Source organism: Cynoglossus semilaevis, unplaced genomic scaffold, assembly GCF_000523025.1.
Source record: "Cynoglossus semilaevis isolate Cse_v1.0 unplaced genomic scaffold, Cse_v1.0 scaffold1699, whole genome shotgun sequence".
Taxonomy (NCBI): Eukaryota; Metazoa; Chordata; class Actinopteri; order Pleuronectiformes; family Cynoglossidae; genus Cynoglossus; species Cynoglossus semilaevis.
In genome coordinates this window covers 475,973-494,878 of record NW_007585112.1, presented here as the reverse complement: position 1 = coordinate 494,878, position 18,906 = coordinate 475,973, and the positions used below count along the sequence as shown (strand labels likewise).

At 38.3% G+C, this 18,906-nt stretch overlaps 3 protein-coding genes across 7 annotated transcripts in view; 2 read left to right on the top strand and 1 right to left on the bottom strand.

Annotated features, from left to right (window-relative positions):
- The first annotated feature begins 56 nt into the window (after positions 1-56).
- On the top strand, positions 57-5,394 carry LOC103398482 (CLN6 transmembrane ER protein). The gene is made up of 7 exons (XM_008337129.3): positions 57-553; positions 1,199-1,319; positions 1,828-1,926; positions 2,198-2,386; positions 3,402-3,457; positions 4,410-4,532; positions 4,721-5,394. Exons 1-7 carry the CDS (start codon positions 498-500, stop codon positions 4,989-4,991), a joined length of 915 nt encoding a protein of 304 aa, XP_008335351.1. The 5' UTR covers positions 57-497; the 3' UTR covers positions 4,992-5,394.
- Positions 5,395-5,804: 410 nt separating this feature from the next.
- On the top strand, positions 5,805-11,504 carry calml4a (calmodulin-like 4a). Of its 3 annotated transcripts, XM_008337127.3 has the most exons (5): positions 5,988-6,072; positions 6,158-6,188; positions 6,445-6,585; positions 6,906-7,094; positions 9,929-11,504. In XM_008337127.3, exons 1-5 carry the CDS (start codon positions 6,070-6,072, stop codon positions 10,024-10,026), a joined length of 462 nt encoding a protein of 153 aa, XP_008335349.1. In that variant the 5' UTR covers positions 5,988-6,069; the 3' UTR covers positions 10,027-11,504. The 3 variants fall into 3 exon arrangements, with proteins under 3 accessions (XP_008335348.1, XP_008335349.1, XP_024909359.1); XM_008337126.3 differs by lacking the exon at positions 6,158-6,188 and having other exon boundaries at positions 5,805-6,072; XM_025053591.1 differs by having other exon boundaries at positions 6,060-6,188.
- A 143-nt stretch (positions 11,505-11,647) lies between these two features.
- The window catches only part of adamts7 (a disintegrin-like and metallopeptidase (reprolysin type) with thrombospondin type 1 motif, 7), a 51,549-nt gene continuing 44,290 nt past the window's right edge, over positions 11,648-18,906 (bottom strand). For all 3 annotated transcript variants that reach the window (XM_008337125.3, XM_025053588.1, XM_025053589.1), the window contains 3 exons: positions 18,046-18,192; positions 16,293-16,455; positions 11,648-12,366 (listed from right to left, as the gene is read on the bottom strand). In XM_008337125.3, the coding sequence (XP_008335347.1) occupies positions 12,221-12,366; positions 16,293-16,455; positions 18,046-18,192 (456 nt within the window). In that variant the 3' untranslated portion in view covers positions 11,648-12,220. The remainder of the gene's footprint in view (positions 12,367-16,292; positions 16,456-18,045; positions 18,193-18,906) is intronic.

Below are 18,906 nucleotides of genomic sequence, written 5' to 3'. Positions count from 1 at the left end.
GATATGTTCCACTAAAACGTTCTATAAAAACACAGTTACAGTCCAAGGGTGTTTAGTTTGTTTACTATATGATGCTGTTGAATTATTGTAAATCATTATGGCTAATTCCCTGGTTTTGTTAAACGAGTTCTATCCACCGATGAGTGCAGTAAGTATAACTTTTTTCAGCAAATGTCAAGAATTATGAAGAACCCAAGAGAACATACAAAGGAAATGTATTTGGCTATGTGGACACAGCTTCTTAAGACATTAAAATATCACGTGGGCCATTATTCATGTCACTGTGCGTTTACCTTGCTACACTCTGATTGGTAGATCAGTAAAGAGGCGGAGATTCAGAGGCAGGAAGCAGGAAATACACTCTGACAGAAAGAAGTTTAAATGAAATGAGAGGAAGACAAAACAAATACTTATCAATCTACCAGAACTTGACTTATTGGCACTAGTTGTTATACAAAGGGCAAGAAGTCTTCTGATTACTAGACACGGAACCGGAAATGCAGTCTGTACGGAAACGCCTTAATACCGATTCAGGCGCGATAAAACAAAACAGGTATGAAGGCGTAATGAAGGCGTGCTGTTCATCAAGTTCTTTGATTTCCACCATGGTATCATTGACATCGTTGTTAAATAAGTGTTAGGATGATTAAGTGTCGCTGCTGCCAACACAATTGGTGCTGATTAGTGCGATGGTCGATGCTACATTTGAGTCATTTACAGCCACAGTAATTGACCTTAACTCATCTAGTTTATTCATGTGGTTGTTTTCTGGGAATCATTGTAATGAAATGGAGTCAGAAGTGGGAAGGTTTTTAAAAATCCAGCTCCTCACTGAATCTCCAGAAAATGTCAACCACATAAATCCTCGGTGCTCAGAGACAGACAGAAAAAAAAGCTGGAAAACGGTTTAATCTCCTTGATGGAAATAACAACTGGAGACAAATTATTTAATTTAAGTGGCTGAAAACCCTCAGGTCAAAAACCTCCAAAGGCTTAAACAGACAAGACAGAGACACAAAATATCCCATGGGGTTTTAAGCTGACATTTGAAATCTAAATAATCATTAACTTTGACATATATAATAAATTACAGGACGGCCATTTGTAATGAGAAGATGTAAGATAGCAGGAGGAAGAATATTAGCTCATTAATTAGCTCATTAACATTCTTACGGTAACTGCACCTGTCTTCTGACAGCAACCCCAGTGGTTTAAAGGAACATGTGCCACAGAAGAAAAGACAGCACTTCCACTTGGACCTGTGGTTCTGTCTGACTCTGCAAAACTGGATACTGGACTTTGGAAGGCCTATTGTAATGGTAACAAAATGAAGTTTACATTTCATTTAAAAAGAAAACTCAATTCTATTTCAACATAAGGTTTTGTTGTAGATGTTCGTGGCCACTGTCGTTGGGTACATTTGTCCCACCACAGCTTTAGCTTTCTTTTTGGTAGTAAACAGAGCTCAGTAATTAAAAACAAAACTAGTGAAAGTCCAATAATGTTAGACTTTTTTTTATAGTACTAAGTGAGACAAGCATGCTGCTGTCTCATTAGAGAGGGGGCCATTTACATTGTACTTGTAACAATATTTTGATCAAAAGTTGAACAGCTACTTTCCAATTTGATGATTTTAACTTAACAGTTACCTACTCACAATGACATAACTTATCACCTCCAATTCCAAAAGTATATGTTGAAGATAATGTCTTATAATATAAACAATTATTATACACAACTAAAATCAGACGTTGTTTATTTTCTGTATTTTACTTCATTTTTGTTTAAGGTATAAGTCATATTAATGACTTAAAACACATGTCTTAGATCCTGCTTCCTCTGGAATGGTTTCCCCTGAACAAGCCCAGTGCTGGAGACTATTTCCACATGGCCTACAATGTCATAACACCATTCCTCATGCTTAAGGTAGGCAAAAATGTGAAGGTTATCAAAATGTGTCTAATTTGTTAAAATCCGGGAATATGGTTTGGCAATTCATCTGACAAAGCTGTGACAGTTTTCTCAAGGTCACATTCATGTTAAGGAATGTATGCATCTCTACGAATCTGACTGTTTAACTGTTAAAAACTGGTATGGAGCAGTTACAGTGATTTATTGTTAAAAAATGGGGATAAGTCGGTTTTGGTATTTTGTTAATAAATGTTAAAAGACTTCTAATCAATTACTATTATTTTAGCTAATTGAACGCAGTCGGAGTGCATTCCCCCGGTCTGTGGTCTACCTCTGCATTATCACCTTTGTCATGGGCGCCAGCATCCACCTTGTGGGGGACTCCATAAACCATCGACTCATTCTTAGTGGTTACCAGCTTCACCTGTCGGTCAGAGAGAACCCTATCATCAAAGACCTCAAACCAGCTTCTCTGGTAAGAATTCACTTCTAATTTGAAATGTGAATTTTAAGTCATAGATGTGTTAAAAGCTTTTTCTCATCAACCTGAATAGTCTCCATTCAAGTTAATGTTATATAACACATGGTTTATAAATCTTGTAATTTATATACAAAAGGCACAACAATAACAATAACAGTCTATAAAATCCATCCACTGTTCAGGAGTAAAAATTTTGCACAGATTTGCCAGATTAATTTTCACACATGCAGTAAGTAGCCATTGTCATTTCTTAACAGCCCTGCAGAGGGCAGTTGGTAGCAGTTAGTATTTTGTTTTTGTGTGTTGATGTTTTCATTTCTTCTTAAATAAAGGCACAGCTCTGGTTTGGATTTGATCCTTTTTTTCTGGAACAGTGACAACAAATACCTTGTCAAAGGACAACAGGACTGTCAGACTCACCTCTCACACTAGCTCAAATTATTCAGGCTGTGTCATTCAGATATTCTTTTCTTGGATGTTTTCCAATAATAATGGGAATGGCGCCATTACATGGAGGGCTTGAAATAGGTACAATTTTACTCTGTGGTGGGCAGAGGGTGAATTTCAAAATAGATAAGAAGCAGTGGACATCTGATCTGTCATTAATACTTTAAAGTCAGAAGCACTCAGTATTTTACCAATGTCAAAAAAAACAAAACAAATATACATACACATTTGTCTTATTTAATCCAGAGAGTTGTGATCCTGAGTTTATACAATCAACTATATGTATGTGTCATATTAAGCGTTGAATTGTGTTTTTCTCCACAGATCAAGGAAGTAAATTAGGACATGTACAAATAAGCCTTTAATATTATACTATATAATAGTCTTTTTTTTTAAGATTCTCCCTGGGATTTATCATCAAAGTGGTCACGTTTTAGTAATTTAGCATTAGTAGTAAATATTGAACACTGGGTGGCACTGTTGTTCTAAACACCTATTGTGCTTTGTGTAATAGTAGGGCTCTAAGATTGTTAATAAAACCATTGTGTACTTTTCTTCACAGATTGACTCTTTTGAGCTGCTGTATTATTATGATGAAAAACTGGGACATTTGATGTGGTACGTGTTTTATGTCTATCAGGATTCGTTCACTGCATTTGTTAATCCTGAGGTAATTAGTGTTAAATCTAATGAAACACACTAGAGACAGGTGTTAATTCCGGGAGTTTAAGATAAAGACGTGCTTAAAAACCCATTGTGGCATTCTCAGGATGTTTTGAGTGCACAACAACCGATTGTGGAATGATGAATAAAAAACCCAGTAATCCTACAAAAAACTCAGTCACAATAATAGAATAGACTGGAGATTTTCTATTTCAAGTCATGCAAGGTTCCATTTTCAGGCTGTTTTTGAATTAATGCAGCAAACTTGGCAGCCAATACACCACTATTAAGATTAATTTTCATTATTGTAATACATTTTAATATCACTGCCATATATCCAACAACGTGTGTTTTTATATTAAATATTATAAGATATGAAAAGTTAAAAATATCCAATTAAACTTAATATTTTTGGATTAGTGTGCTTACACTATAAACGACCTCTCTGAACGAGTCATCATACACTTCAAAGATGCTGTGCAAGTGAAAATGTACAAAAGTGCAACACAAGGATTTTTTTTCTGTTGTGTAGCAGTATTTTGTTGACCTTGCAGCTACTTGCAGAGATTGATCAAACTGAAGGATACTTGTCGTCCAACGACCTTAAGAGACTGATTAGCTAACACTTATTTTATAAAGTATAAAACATACACACCTCTAGAACCCAATTATATGGCCGTGTACTTAAGCATAAACTGCAATATATAATCAAATACTTATTTTTCGACTTCAACAAAATCACCAGCAGAGGGGGTTGGATTCGTTTTGATATGAGATGAGTTGTTTCCCTGCTGGTTTCTAAGACAATCATCTTTGGACTATGGTTGTGCACTTAGGATATATTATAGTAATAATCATGTCTAATGAATAATGGTTCCTTCCTAACTGATCTTCTGTTCTACTGCAGGTATATTCCTTTCTTTTTCATACTGTTCATCTACTTTACCGGCTGCTTCACAGAGGCTGAACAACGGAAACAAATTCCCACATCTGGCTGGCTGCTGCTGGGACCCAGTGCTCTCTACTATTGGTCGGTCTGATACTGAAATGAGATGATCAACATGTTGTAATAGACACTAGTAGTACTAGTAGTACTCTAAAGCAAATAAGAAAGACTTTAGGATAATGAACAATGTGCATTTGGTTATCTGCTGATAAAATTACCGTAAGTTAACTATCAGGATGTCACTCTGATGTGTTCTTATTTTCTGTCTCAAGGTACTTGGTGACTGAAGGACAAATCACCGAACTTTTCCTCCTTACATTCCTTGCCATGGTTGCCATGGTGATTTATCAACACTGCAAAGGGCTCAGCCCAGACAGTAATGGACAGTTTCTGTTCTGCAGCTTTATTGCTACTGCGTTTCTGGTGGCTGTGTGGGTGGTCTATCTGTGGAACGACCCTGTGCTACGCAACAAGTACCCTGGAATCTTATATGTTCCAGAACCCTGGTCCTTCTACACCTTACATGTCAAAGACAAACTCTAGCTCTGTGCTGTTGTCCAGGTCTGCATCAGTTTGACTTGTGAGAAAAGATACGGCGCCCACGCCAACCTGTTATTCAGTTCAGTCTGAATGGGAGGCTGGAGACCATCCCACCTGGATGGAGAGACCAGACACTCGTCACATGGAGATTTGATTTGATAAATAAAAAAGGTTTATGAGCATGACTTTGGACATGTTCAGTCAATTCTGCAGTTTGTGCTGAAGATTTTTAACATTGTGATGATCTGAGATTGTGATACAAGTCCTGCTGTGAACAAATGCTTCACTTCACACCTTTTTTAGGACAAAACTATAAAGAAGACCTGCTCATTAACCAACTCCACAAATCAAGAAATATCTAATAGCAATGCAAAAGTGTTGAATAAATACATTTGTACAATTCCTGTGGAGTTTGCATTTATATATATATTTTTTTTTTTTCCTATCACAGTGCTACATATAGAGACCAATATCCATTCACACTCACATTACAATTTATGGTCAATTTTTGGTAATCCTGCATATTTGTGCAGCGTGGGTGGAGAAGGAACACTCCGAGGGGAAAAAACCCACACACTATAGAAAAACATCAGTTATTGCCAGGGTTTAAACTGTTGATCTTGCCGTAAGGCAAAAGCACTCCCTGTGTGTCTCCCAGATTGTACCATAAAAAGTAAAAATGTTACTACAATTTTCTGAGCACATCCACAGTACACCCAGATGGTGATGGGGAGAGGGGGGTGTGAGGTTATATATATTACATGTGTGTACATGTGTGTACATGTGTCTGTGTATGCACAATGGCGAATAGAGCCAATGTTATTTATCAGTTATTTATCAATGTCAGTAAATGACGTGTGTCAGCAGGTACAGTGTGTGTGTCACTCTGTCTTTTGCCTGGTGTTTAGTAATTGGTCTCTTAGGAAACTCTGAAAGGGAAAGGACAAAGCAGCCTTCAGGATCAGGTACCTGCGTATCTACGACAACATGTATCACGTTACAAAGTGGACTTTAAACAGAGGCGGTGGTCAGGGGAGTACGATAACTCTGCCGCCTGAGGAGGAACAAAGAGCGACACAAAATGGTTGGTACAAACTTTCTTTCAAAGATCCTTGTTTTTACATTTGCATTTCGTATGTAATTTGATGCCAACTTATGTCACAATACAGGCTAAATTCTTCCCACCCACTCAGATCAATGGTAAGCAGCAACATTTATCATCGCCTGTGGACAAGTTAGAACATTAATCATTTAGAAGGTATTATCAAACCTTGGACCTTTTGTGACGACTATGAAAATGTCATTGTGTTGTATATACAATGACATTTTCATTGTTGTTGTTTTGTTTTTGGTGCTGAAACCTTAGACCTTATTCATGCTGCTGTGAAAACCCCAGTGTGCTGCTATGGTTGAAGGATACTGACTGTTCATACAGTATGTTGTATTTTCCTTACAGAGTTCAAGGAGTGCTTTTCCTTGTATGACAAGAAGCAGAGGGGCAAGATTGAAGCCAAGGATTTGATGACAGTTATGCGCTGTTTGGGTACAAGTCCAACTCATGGTGAAATTGAAAGGCACCTGCAAGTTCACAAGATTGGTAAAGTTCAAATTGTGTTTTAACCTTTTTTGTTTACTACTCTGGATGTTTTGTCCCTGGCCTACAGAGGTTACAAAGGCAGAGACAGAATACAAAAACTTCAATTATCAATACCACACAGTGGAACAACAAGCTGGTATATGGTATTGATGTAACCCAGAATTCCAGATTTATGATTTGAAAAAATATTTAACAGGGTTATAATGTAATATGTAACAGGGTTATATGAAATGTTAACATTTCTACAGATGAATAAATGATTGACTTCATTTTATCCTAAATAATTTGGCTATTTTTGCCCCTGCTACATTCTGGTTTAGACAAGAAAGGTGAGCTGGACTTCTCTTCCTTCCTAACAATGATGCATCGACAAATGCAACAAGAAGACCCCAAGACGGAAATCCTGGAAGCTCTGAGGATGACAGACAGGCAGAAGAAGGGGTTCATTCCGGCGTCTGAGCTCCGAGCAAAGCTCACCATGATGGGAGAGAAACTCACTGACAGAGAAGGTAAAGAACACTAGAAATACTTGGAGACACGGACATCCACCCACATCATCTTTCTTTTCTAACAAAAATGAATAGAAAGTTAAACACATATTTGACAGATACTATTTACAATACATATGCGGTACTGTGAAGGCACACGGATCAGATCAGAAGATAAGATGCTCTCTTGATGTATTCAGAATGACAAAAGACAATATTGGAGTTGAACTGACAATCAGATAAAACAAGAGAAAAGTTCTCTGAAGAAAAATGGCCTCAGGGAAATAAGATATCGAAACAGACAGTGATGGATGAAAATCTGAGTCACTGAGGAGAAGTCAGTTATAGAGCTGATCACACTGTCACAGTAGTCTTTGATTTGTTACATACAATCCCAGCGCAAGTGCTATCAAGGGCTGTTCCTGTTTTTATTTCTGCCAATGTCATGATTGTAGATGGATAATAATCTTTACTGACTGAACTGGTCACCAGGTAGTGAAGATCAATTGGATTCACTGAAAAGAAAGAATATTCAAGGCTCAAAATAGTCACTTGTTTTAGTCACACATTTGACATGAAATGCCTGCACCACGTTCCAAAAACAACACTCTAACTGATTTTTGTGCTTCATAATGCGCCATACATTTTCATTTCACACACACACACACACACTGTCTGTCTTGCTGAAATAATCAGAGATTTCTGCGTGGATCGCAGCAGATGTCGCTCTAAATGTGTATGTAGCGTTCATCATTGTTAGTGTCTTCACTGATGTGAAAAGTGCCATGTGTGGCACTAACACGCCCCCATACTACCACAGATGCTGGCTTTTCAAGTCTATGAAGATAGAAACCTGGGTTGTCCTTTTCCACTCCAGTCTGTAGGACATCCGGTCGATGATTCGGAAAAAACTATTTCAACTTCGGACTAGTACAGGTTCACCTTGTGTCGGTCAATTGGAGATGAACTGGTTTGAACAGGTTCAGAGGATGTGACAGGTCGATAACTGTGTTAAATTCAATCCTCTACCGTGGACTTCCTGAGCCCACAGTAATATCCTCATCATGTCAGTTTGAAATGCAGTACCGTCTGAAAAATGTCGGGACTGCATTTGTATTCTACGGTGGTAATTGACTGGGCCACGGTCCATGCAGGCATTTCTCTGATTCTTAAGATGCTATATTTAAACTGTAGACGACGTAATCACGAAGAACCATGAGAAACGTTGTGAAACTTTTCGACTATTTGCTTATACTGTGACACAGGGACAAATGCTAACGCCTCATGACATGTTTATGTCCAATTCTGTGTTTGTTCACAATACGTGAAGCTTACACACATGGGCGTTGAATCAAATGACTTGGAGGGGGAAAAAAACACTGAGTTGTGTAGGCCTGCCAAATTCACTTTCAAATTGGCAGGGAAAAAATGCACAGCCAAATGAAAATATGAAGATGAAAACAGGAAGTTTTTAACAGAGAGGGAGAGTTTTATTTCTGTTGGACGTAATGGCAAGCCATTCTGCCTGTCAGGCATCATTAGCGCATTTCAAGGCTTCAAATCTTCACCGGCACTTCAGTTCTCTTTAGGCTAACATCAACCAGCATAAGAAGAGAAAATAACTTTTAAAAAAGCTGATGTAACTGCAGGTTAGAATTATTTACCCCACTAAATATAAGCTTAAAGTTTGCTGGGAAATATCTCAGAGCTAAACACAGATTCCTGGTCAATAACTCCTTTTATAAATGTATATTATGTTTCTGCCCTAAGTTTAATTCATACTTTTTGAAGTGACCAGTGAATCAGGAAAACTAAGGTGGAAGCAGTGGATTTTAAAATTGATGTCCAACATGGACAGTCCACCAGTCCATCACAGGGCCACAGGCTGAGACAAATAACCATTTCCACTCACTCTCACACCTGCGGACAATTTAAAGTATCTACGCTAAGCTAATCCAAACAAGTCATAAAAACCTGTTTCAAATCTGTCCTTACAGACCAACTGTAAGAACAAAGTTGAACTTTTTTTTTTTCTAGCCGACATGAAACCATTTTTGACAGCATTCAAGTGGAAGTGGAAACTTTAAGTTCTCGGCTGCTGGCTTGATGTTGATGGTGTTTTCAAAGCCCAAATGTAATTCTTTGTGCATGGCAGTTAGTGACTGCTCCCCCGTGGAAACACATCCATCATACTGTTGGACTCCAACAACGTAGTCACTTACCGATAGCACTTTAATGAAAGAACAGAAAAAAAGCTCCTTATAGCGGTTGCACTGTAATGGCACCACCTACACAAGATAATAGCTCTGCTCCACAATTGGATTTAGCTATTGTTTGAGGTGCTTCTAAAAGAGCACTTTAAAGCTCCATGTTCCATAGGATTAAGTTCAAATTATAGTTGTGAGCAGAATAGTGCAGTATCTATAATATATATACATATATATGCATATATATATACATATATATATATGCATATATATATATACACATATATATGTATATATATATATATATATATACTGTACATGCTACACCTTTTATATGTAGAAAAGCAGAGGGAAATATAATTTACTAGATGTTGACTGCAAAAAAGAGGCTCTTGTTTTGTTTTTCATTAGTTTCCCTCCATTAACTACTTCTCCCTTCAAACATCATTTGTGTATAATCAGAACAAAGCCATAATTCTAATGGTCATTTATACAAAATATCTATTCATATAGCAAATATAACTGCTACTTTCACCAACACAGTTTGTCTTAGAAAAAGAAATTGACTATGAATGTTTTTAGCTGCTGTTAAAAAGTCCTTAGTTTCGGGGCAACACTAACAAAGGTCTTTTCTCTGTCTTGGTTTAGTGGACGAGCTTTTCAAAGAGGCCAACGTCAAGTCAAATGGAAAGGTCAATTACGAAGAATTCACCAAGATGGTGACGCTGCCACCAGTTGATTACTGATTACTGTTTGTTCAACATCAATCCCAATCCACAGAATGAAAGTGTCTTAAAGGAACTCCCAGAACAGATGTTTACCCCTTGAATGCTGCAGTTAAAGAGTTGTTTTCCTGTTTCAATCAAATGCAGAATCTGATTGCTTGTTTTGTGTCTCAGACTAATCATTTTTACTTAAGAAAAGAAAGTAAATATAATTTAATATAATGTACAACACAGGGAGATGTCAACATGTTGGAGAGTCATTCCATATGTTGACTCTCAGAGTAACGCTGCCGTCTGTCTTGTCTGATATTTAATGTATCTTTTTCGTCAAGAATAACGTGTGTACATCAGTATTAAATTACTATCACATGATTACTGGTGTGATTATGTTGGGTTTTTTTTATTATTGAATGTGAAATTAAACCATGATAAAGAAAATGTCTGTCCCTTCTATCTCTGTGAGATGAAGTGACAGAAGCTGTTCCTTGGTTCCTCCTTCCATTGTTTACTACAGAGCTTCCTGAGATATCAATCCACCAAATTCTAGAAGTGACATAAGAATCATGAAATTACACAGGTCTTCATGATGCAGCGGCAGCTAAACTAATAAGCAAAATGAAGTTTCAGACGTACACCCAACGGCTTATTGAAGAACACAAACATAATCTACAGCTAGAACTGATTTGAAGACATATTACTGAAAAATGTCCAACACTGTGTTGTCCAGTATTTGAGTGTAAAAGGCACTGGGCCAGCCAATACCTGACCCAAAACACCTGGAATGCCTGATTGGTCTCTAGCACCAACAATTTTCTGCATTTCATCTTTTAACATTTACATTACACTTGGTGACTTAAACACGTGATGTAAAGCCAAAGGATCAGATTAGAAGACTTTAAATACCTGCTCCACTGAGCAGCACCTGTCCAATCACAGCTGAGTTATTATAATATACATAATAAAACATATTAGAATTAGAACAGTTAGGATCAAGAATAGATGTAACATTGGCCACTGCTCACATTCCCATAGATGTCAATAGCTTTTAGCAACATTACAAGCTTTGTTATTAGTTACTAATACAGTACCTCTGTAGAGGAAATTGTTTTGACGTAGTGGATTTCTTTTGGCTGTGTGAAATAATATACAATTAATTTGTACATTTCCAAAACATGTTGTGGAGATGTTAATGAATGAGCAGCGCTGGTAAAGGTCCACAAACGACCACCAGGCTCTGAAGCAACAACAATAGAAACAGACTGAGAAACATGACAGTTCAGTGGTGGAACTGTACTTTTGATTGGAACCATCAAGAACCTATTGTGTTTTTGCCTTCTATTCTCTTAGGTGGTGGTATAGGTGGCTATTCGAGGGGGTCACAGCAAGGGACATTCATTTGAATTTCAATATAGTTGTATCACAATGAGGCAATAGCACTGGAGTTTTGAAAGAAAAGCTGTGAATGTTTTGATGTGGGCAGGGGGGTGCGCTAGGCAATAGTTAATCTATGCTGTTTAAAAAACATAAAAGTAGAGCTGTAAAATAAAGACATGAATGTTACATCCATCCTTGGTCCGTCCTGGAGATGTTGTCATAAAACTCAGATGTGCTTCTATTACATCTAACTGTGATAAGACAGGGATTGGTCAACAGTCGGCAGTTTATTTGCATCACATGAGGCATTTATGCAAAAATGGCTTTTGGGATTTGTCAGACATGTACCACATCATCTGTAAAGCACCAGAAAAATTCACATCTTTTTTTTCGGTTACATTGTGTCCAGTTTTTGCTGCTGTCATCAAAATGACAGCATTGTACCAATACAAACAGTGAAGCTGTAGTTTCCCTATATTATCAAAGGATGATTACTATACTGTATGGCTAAACTGGTGGGAGTCACTTTGTCAACGTAACATATCTGTTCCCAGTATATGCAGAAAGATAAAATGCCAGTCTGACAGCAAGAAATTACATTTAAAAAGTGCAAACGGACGTTTACATTCTCATGATTTACCAAGAAGAAAGACTATCTGTGGGTTTACGTAACTGATTTCAGCCCTCAAGAATAATTCCACCAACACAACGGTGCAGACGCCCTGAAGAGGCTCAGAGAGGGGTTTTACCTAGAAATGATCATTTACAGTATATTTCATCACTGTGTGGTGCATTCAGTTTCCCTGCTAATGAGGCCTGTCACTGGTTGTTCTGTAGCACCTTAGTGGCGGGAGGTGGTGCTGAGGCGAGAAAGCCGACTGCAGGTCTTGCAACACTGCGTCCGAACATTGGCCAGGCGGCAACGGCCGAGCACAAAGAGCGTCTGACAGAAACGAGACGTCAGGCGGTCACGAAGACAAACTGCCCCTGCGAGAGAAGAGAGAGAGAGAGAAAGAGAAAGAGAGAGAGAGAGAAAGAGAAAGAGAGAGAGAGAGAAAGAGAAAGAGAGAGAGAGAGAAAGAGAAAGAGAGAGAGAGAGAAAGAGAAAGAGAGAGAGAGAGAAAGAGAGAAGGAGCGAGAGAGAGAGAGAGAGAGAAAGAGCGAGTGGGAGAGAGAATAAATACATAGAAGAACAGACTTTATTTACATTGTTCCTATCTGCCTGTTGCTAGTAAATTGTGACAAATGACAAATGCAAGTGGGTTACTAACATGGAGAGATGATTCCATGTGCATTCAATTTTACCATTTTCATATTCACCATTCTGCCATGTTTAGTTTTAGGACGAAAAACTAGAGCCTCTGAAATGAGGACAATATTTTCGAATGAAGCGTTCTTATTCCAGGGGAAGGAGCTGTGAAAGGTTATGGATTTTGTTTGGTTTAATATGAACTCTCTTGTTTTTCCTTTGGAACATGACCTTTCTTACAGAAAAGTGTCAGCAGACAGTGGGCAAGTCCCGCTATTAGACAAAAAGATGTTGGGTCCAAACCTATATTACACAACTACAAGTGGGATTGGAAGAAATATGTGTAGGAGGTGTTGACAGGTAGGTCACAGGGGCCACAGCTTCCCTCTGAGCGTCCACTCCAGGTTGCAGTTTATAGAACATTCAAAAGAGCAGAAAGTGGCAAAAAGACTTATCTAAGTAATCTGGTTTCCTATCACTGCTGGCAGACACAGAGCCCCTTAGGTTAGAGAACAATACGAATCCAATTAGGCTTTTCTGCCCCTCTTGCCCTATAACATCAGTGGATGTCGCTGGGCATTGATTTCTACTAAACCAGCTGAAAGCAGAGCGTCAGAGGAAGCCAAGCACTTCATAATAACTGAAGTAGAAACAAGTTGAAGCTCGATGGCGAAAATGTCTGAGGACAGGGAGGCTGGTTATTGGTCAAACACAATCAGCATGTTTGAAGGTGTCACATCACTGTCCCTTTAGATCCACTGAACCAAAAATGATTCTTCAGGTAAAAGAACGTGGCTCTAAAGCAGCTCCCTAATAATACCTCACTTCAGTACAGTTAGAGTTACATAACACACAGATCTGGGCAGTTTTCATAAATAATGTGGAGGAGAGCAACATATAGTTTCATCATGTGGCGCTCGTAGCAGAATAATGATGACTTGTAGCTCTGAAGATGAGGTTCTGGGTTACACAGCTGCACACTAGTATTGACAATGAGTCAGTGAACAAAATAATGTGTGTGAGATTTTTTTTTCCTTGTTCAACAATTAGTCTGGTGCATTGTTTGGATCGATGCAGCGCAGAGCAACATGATATATTGACATATTTACAATATATAATATTTTTAATGATATGTCAGAACCATTGTGTCCACTCAGAGCAGAACAGGCCATTCTAAATCAAGTGTACTGTGCACATGAAACACAGATCAGAAGTCAAACCTCTGTGTGCAGTCCACAGAGTGACACTCACTCACTCCACATTCCAAACACGTCTCTCCGTCACAACAGAGAGATTTCCAATCTAGTCTCCATTACAGTCAAAATTGTTCTTTAGATCAGTGCAGCATCTAAATGAATTACTTTCATTTAACATGAATGCTGCTATTTACAGTATAAAAAAACTGTAATAATACCAAGTCAAGCTGTTCACCTCCTCAAAATACTACAGTTTAGGTCGGCAAACTTTTCTTTTTCAAAACTTCAGACTTCTCAGTTTTATGAAGTGAAATATTGAAGAAGACAAAATGGTTCAAAATGGTCTCAGCAAACAGCCCCTCTTCTCTCCTGTGCAGTGTGTCTATAACATCCAGACATGAGGATCACATCAGCCTTGAAGCTGGTGGTCTCATCTCTCTCTCTCTCTCTCTCTCATTTCATTTGGAACTCAAATCTGTACAAACGCGAGGCTGCTCTTTGCTCTGTGTTGGTATTTGAATCTGTACTTCATGGAAATACAGATGTTGTGCGATGATGCCTGAACAGCTTCGTCATGGCACCGTCCCTTCTTCTCTCACAGGCATTTCAGGCAGCTGCTGAATGAAATGCTACAGTTACAGTTGAGTTGTCAGAGAGAAAAAACTCCAACCAGGCCTGCCAGTGTGCAAGTGCAGTCCAGACTGTAATGGGTTTGTGTAGCTTTGTCTGAGAGCTCCTTTATCATCAATCATCACACACATGAGAAAACATGATGCTGTGACTGTTTGATACGCTTCTTAGCTGCTTAGATAAAAACCAATTGAACATACTGTATATATATATATATATGATCCTATAATGATCACAACTGCATCTAACACAGCGTGACTAACATCCAAAATGTAGAACTCAGTGGTTTCATACCAGGAACTATTGCATAGCCAACACCACTGTGCCACTGTGTCACCCTAAAAACAAAATCTTCTTTTAAGAATCTGTGCCCTGATGAAACCAACCGTTACCTGTTAGATAAAAATCTATTGGTTTAATTTTATTTAATAAAAAAGGATGGACATTTATTACAGTGTCATGCAATTTAAAACATTTTAGAAGAGAAACAGCGTGTTGTGATGAATGAGCGAGGAGGATGCTGCGTCTCATTCTTGTTTCTCGCGGCATTATTCTGAGAGCTGAATTAAAGATCGGTCAATCGTCTCCTCTTTAGGGCATTCAGTTGCAAACTCTGTCAAACCAAGTGCAGACATGCCTGTCAGTGTGCTGCTGAATTATTGTGTGCTTTAAATATTTATGGTAAGACCTAATGCGTGTGTGCACTACCAATGTAAGCAGTCTGCCATCTAAGAGGAACGGACCTCTGTGATTTCATATCTGATGCAACAACAAAGAAGAGTCACTGAGCTGCTGTGTCAGACTTGTGGCAGTAAATGAAAAGTCAAAATGAGATTTGATAAATAGCACAAGGCGAGAATACTAAATGGTCTGCCACAGTGATTATTACTTTTGGAGATTACTTTGAGCTGCTGTAATTAAAGAGAGAGAGTGAGAGGAGAGCTGTTTTTACACTGGACCACTTTTCTGCAGTCCATCTGTATCTTCAGCTGTTGAATGAACCAAAAAACAACCTCGTCTGCAATCACTGTCAAAAAGACATGCCAGATAAAACCTTTTCTCCGCCAAAGTTACACATTCTTGGGGAATTTCAATCTGTGAAAGATGTGATTCATTCAGAGTTGACTGGCGTTAATTAATGTGAATAGCTTCGTTGTTGCAAGGTTTCTCAGATGAAAAAATGGAAAATCTTCCTGCCAGTCTAACAAAGAGGACTTTTGAGTTTTCTCTGCCCAGCCTTTCCATTCATCTCGTTGTCTTGCGTCATTACAGGAAGCCCTGAGAGATTCCTGGGAGATGGAATGCTTCCACAGTCTGACATGTTTCAAAACAGCTGAGAAAGGACACCAATATACTGTACAACTAACTTTTTAATTGGAACTGTGTGTGTTATCTCAAGGCCCCTTGCCACACACACACACACACACACACACACACACACTGATGTCTGTTTTCTGTTGGTGTCTGTCTAATTAATCTGTTTCATTAGATAAGGGACAAAATATCATATTCATATTCATATGTTGAGAGACATATTTGACCTTTTGACCTGGTCAAATAACAACAGATGGATGTATGTGTTTTAAACCAGTTTTTATTTATGACTAATCCAAATGATGGAATTAATAATATGGACAAATGTCAAGGCAAATATGCAGAAGTAGAACTTGGGTTTTAGTCATTATGGTGCATCCTGACAGTGTCTTTTAATAAGCTTCAATGATACCTAGATGAATAACTGGACTAAAAAAGACTAAAGATCATCAAATACTTTTAGTGGTTGGCTTTTTTTTTCAAATTCTTTTGTGTCAAACCAATTTTCGTGTTCAGTTACTCACCAGTGGAGGCAGTGTCACACTCCTGCAGGTTACACTTCAGGCTGCTTGCAGGCTTTGGATCATGGGCACATGAAGCTTGATCCACTTCTTCTTCCATTTCCACCTTGGTGTTGACACATTTGATGAGTCTGTATTGTAAACCACCTCCACAGGAAGCTGAACACTGCACGAAGAATTGTGAAAGAAGCGTAGAGTGATAAAAAATACATTCCAGTGCTGGTCTATGATTCAGATTTTGAATTGAAATGTGTTGATGTTTTTCGTGCTGAAGCCTTGATCTCATACAGTACACACTGTAGCTAGAGCTGAACAACATCACATAAAACACTTACACCAGTTTAAGGAGTTGAACTTCTTTTTGGTCACCGCTGTGGTCCACAGTCATGATCATGAAACATTGTAACACTTTCACTTCCAACTAGAAGTACACAGTGGACATAAATAACCTTGGTTCTATCAAGTCTGCTTTTTCTGTCCCTATTTTTTATATTCCATTTTCCTTACATTAGTATACATTGAAGTACAGGCTGCAGTAATACTGGTCTTAGCCCCATGCAAAGTGCCTACATTGTTTGAAATGCGTGATTTCCAGCCACCACTGTGAGCCAGAGTTTTTATGCATTTACATGCATTGATTTCTTTAAGCTTAACTCATGATAAGCAATCTGTGTGAGTGTGATTTCTGCTAAAAGGATAAAGGATGTACATATATATATATATTACAACAACTATAATTGTACAGGGTAGTGAAATAAATCTGCATTTGGAAGTGTGAAGCTGCTCCTGGTCTATTATTACCAGACACTGCTGCAGTCTGCAGCTTTTAGGATGCATTTTGAGTCTGTGACATTTAATCACAGTGACACAGAGTTCATGTTTGTGCAGAGACAGATGACACTTCAACACATTACAAGACTGACAGTTGTTGGTCCTGACGGTTGAACCACCTACACTGGGCTGTTTTAGGGAAATGTTCACAGCACCACGGTGAGGTAGAAATACTCTCATTATTACATCTTGAATAAATCAGAAATCCTGTCTTACATGTTTGATGCTGCTGTAGAGATGTGCGAGTTCGACTGTGTGCAGCGAAGCATACGCTGGTGGTAATTTAAGAAACACTTTCATATTGATTCTCGATTCCAGATTCTGCACTCTGGATGTAAAAATGTTATGAAAACAAAACTGCCTGCAGCTTTTTGATTTAGTAAACAAGAAACACAATTTTGACATACAGTTTTCCCCTGTCAGAACCTTAAAGCATGGATTTTCCCTGGATTTTTTAAATAAATCTAAAAATAAACAATGTCATGTTGAGAATGATGTTGATAAATGAAGCAAATAACCGGCTATAATCTTCTGTGTTATGTGTTATAAATCAACATTAGAACTATGCCATCATTTATTACTTTGTGAAATGAATCCCTACAGTCTGTGTTACTGACAGCCTGTGTATTAGAACCACAAGTGGCTGCAGGATGTAATGACTATTACGTGTGTGTCCTGCTGCTTGTGTGTTAAACTGGGTTACAAATTTCAATTTGATACATTTGATACAAGTTAAAACTGTGGTTCCAGCATTCATTTAGTCTGACAGACTAATAATTCTTATAGATTGGTAGGAACTGTTTATCCAGTGTTAATTACAGTCCTTCTGGTACTCTGGTTGAAGCAGTAAATTAATGACCTCAGGATTTATCATTCTTCAGCATGTATATATGTGTGTGTGTGTGTGTGTGTGTGTGTATTCTACCTGTCCCCAAGATCCAGTGAGCCACTGGGCACACGGCTGGCTGTTACATGACTGGATGGTGCTGGGCTGAAGGTCACTGTTGCATCGCTCCTTTTCTAGACATGTGACAATACGCTGCTGCTCGCCTCCTCCACAAACTTCAGAGCACTGAACACACACGTACGCATGCAATTGAATTCACAATAAGAAAACACCTAGCTTACACAGATTGTAGAAGTACATAGTGATTGTTGTGGGAATGTCCGAGCCATTCTGTAGCTAAACTCTGATTCAAAGCAATTCTAAAAGCAACAATCCAGGAGAAGCCAGTGTTTTCTGTTCATTATAGCTCAATTGCAGAGACTCATTTCTCTTCGGGTTCCCACACAGCAACTTGGGAATAGAGTGAAGGTCTGTTAGAATAGTGTAAGCCTCAGAGCTGCCCATCCAAATGAAAGCAGCAGCCCAGAAAAACCCACACACATAAATAAATAACAATAACAGTCTCTCTGCAAGTCAATTTCTTTGTGCACTGAAATGACCTCACCAGGCCGATGCAAGAATGTACGTTCAAAAAACCGAAATAAAAAATAAAATAGAGTTTAAAAAAAAGATAAGTCAGTCAAATCTTTCTATAACAGCAAGCTAACGGATGTCTTCTGTTAACTTAGTTTGTGCATGTTTTTTTTTCGTTGTTGTGCACATTGCTCGTGACTTGATGTGATATGGCTGCCTGCCCGGAATTCTAAATACATGTAGAGTTCTTGCAATATCCAAGAAGACACAAATAGTAAGAAAATAAAATAGAATAAACAAAATAAATATTCATGTCCTCACTTGTAACATCTGATTCGCATTCTCAATATCCCCCAGGTTTGAAAA

Excerpts from the sequence above, each read along its gene's own strand:
- LOC103398482 (XM_008337129.3), top strand. The coding sequence starts at position 498 with ATGCAGTCTGTACGGAAACGCCTTAATACCGATTCAGGCGCGATAAAA. Across the intron at positions 1,320-1,827 it reads TTGGAAGGCCTATTGTAATG|ATCCTGCTTCCTCTGGAATG; the intron begins GTAACAAAATGA and ends CACATGTCTTAG. Across the intron at positions 1,927-2,197 it reads CACCATTCCTCATGCTTAAG|CTAATTGAACGCAGTCGGAG; the intron begins GTAGGCAAAAAT and ends CTATTATTTTAG.
- calml4a (XM_008337126.3), top strand. The coding sequence starts at position 5,976 with ATGTATCACGTTACAAAGTGGACTTTAAACAGAGGCGGTGGTCAGGGG. Across the intron at positions 6,073-6,444 it reads ACAAAGAGCGACACAAAATG|AGTTCAAGGAGTGCTTTTCC; the intron begins GTTGGTACAAAC and ends TTTTCCTTACAG. Across the intron at positions 7,095-9,928 it reads GAAACTCACTGACAGAGAAG|TGGACGAGCTTTTCAAAGAG; the intron begins GTAAAGAACACT and ends GTCTTGGTTTAG.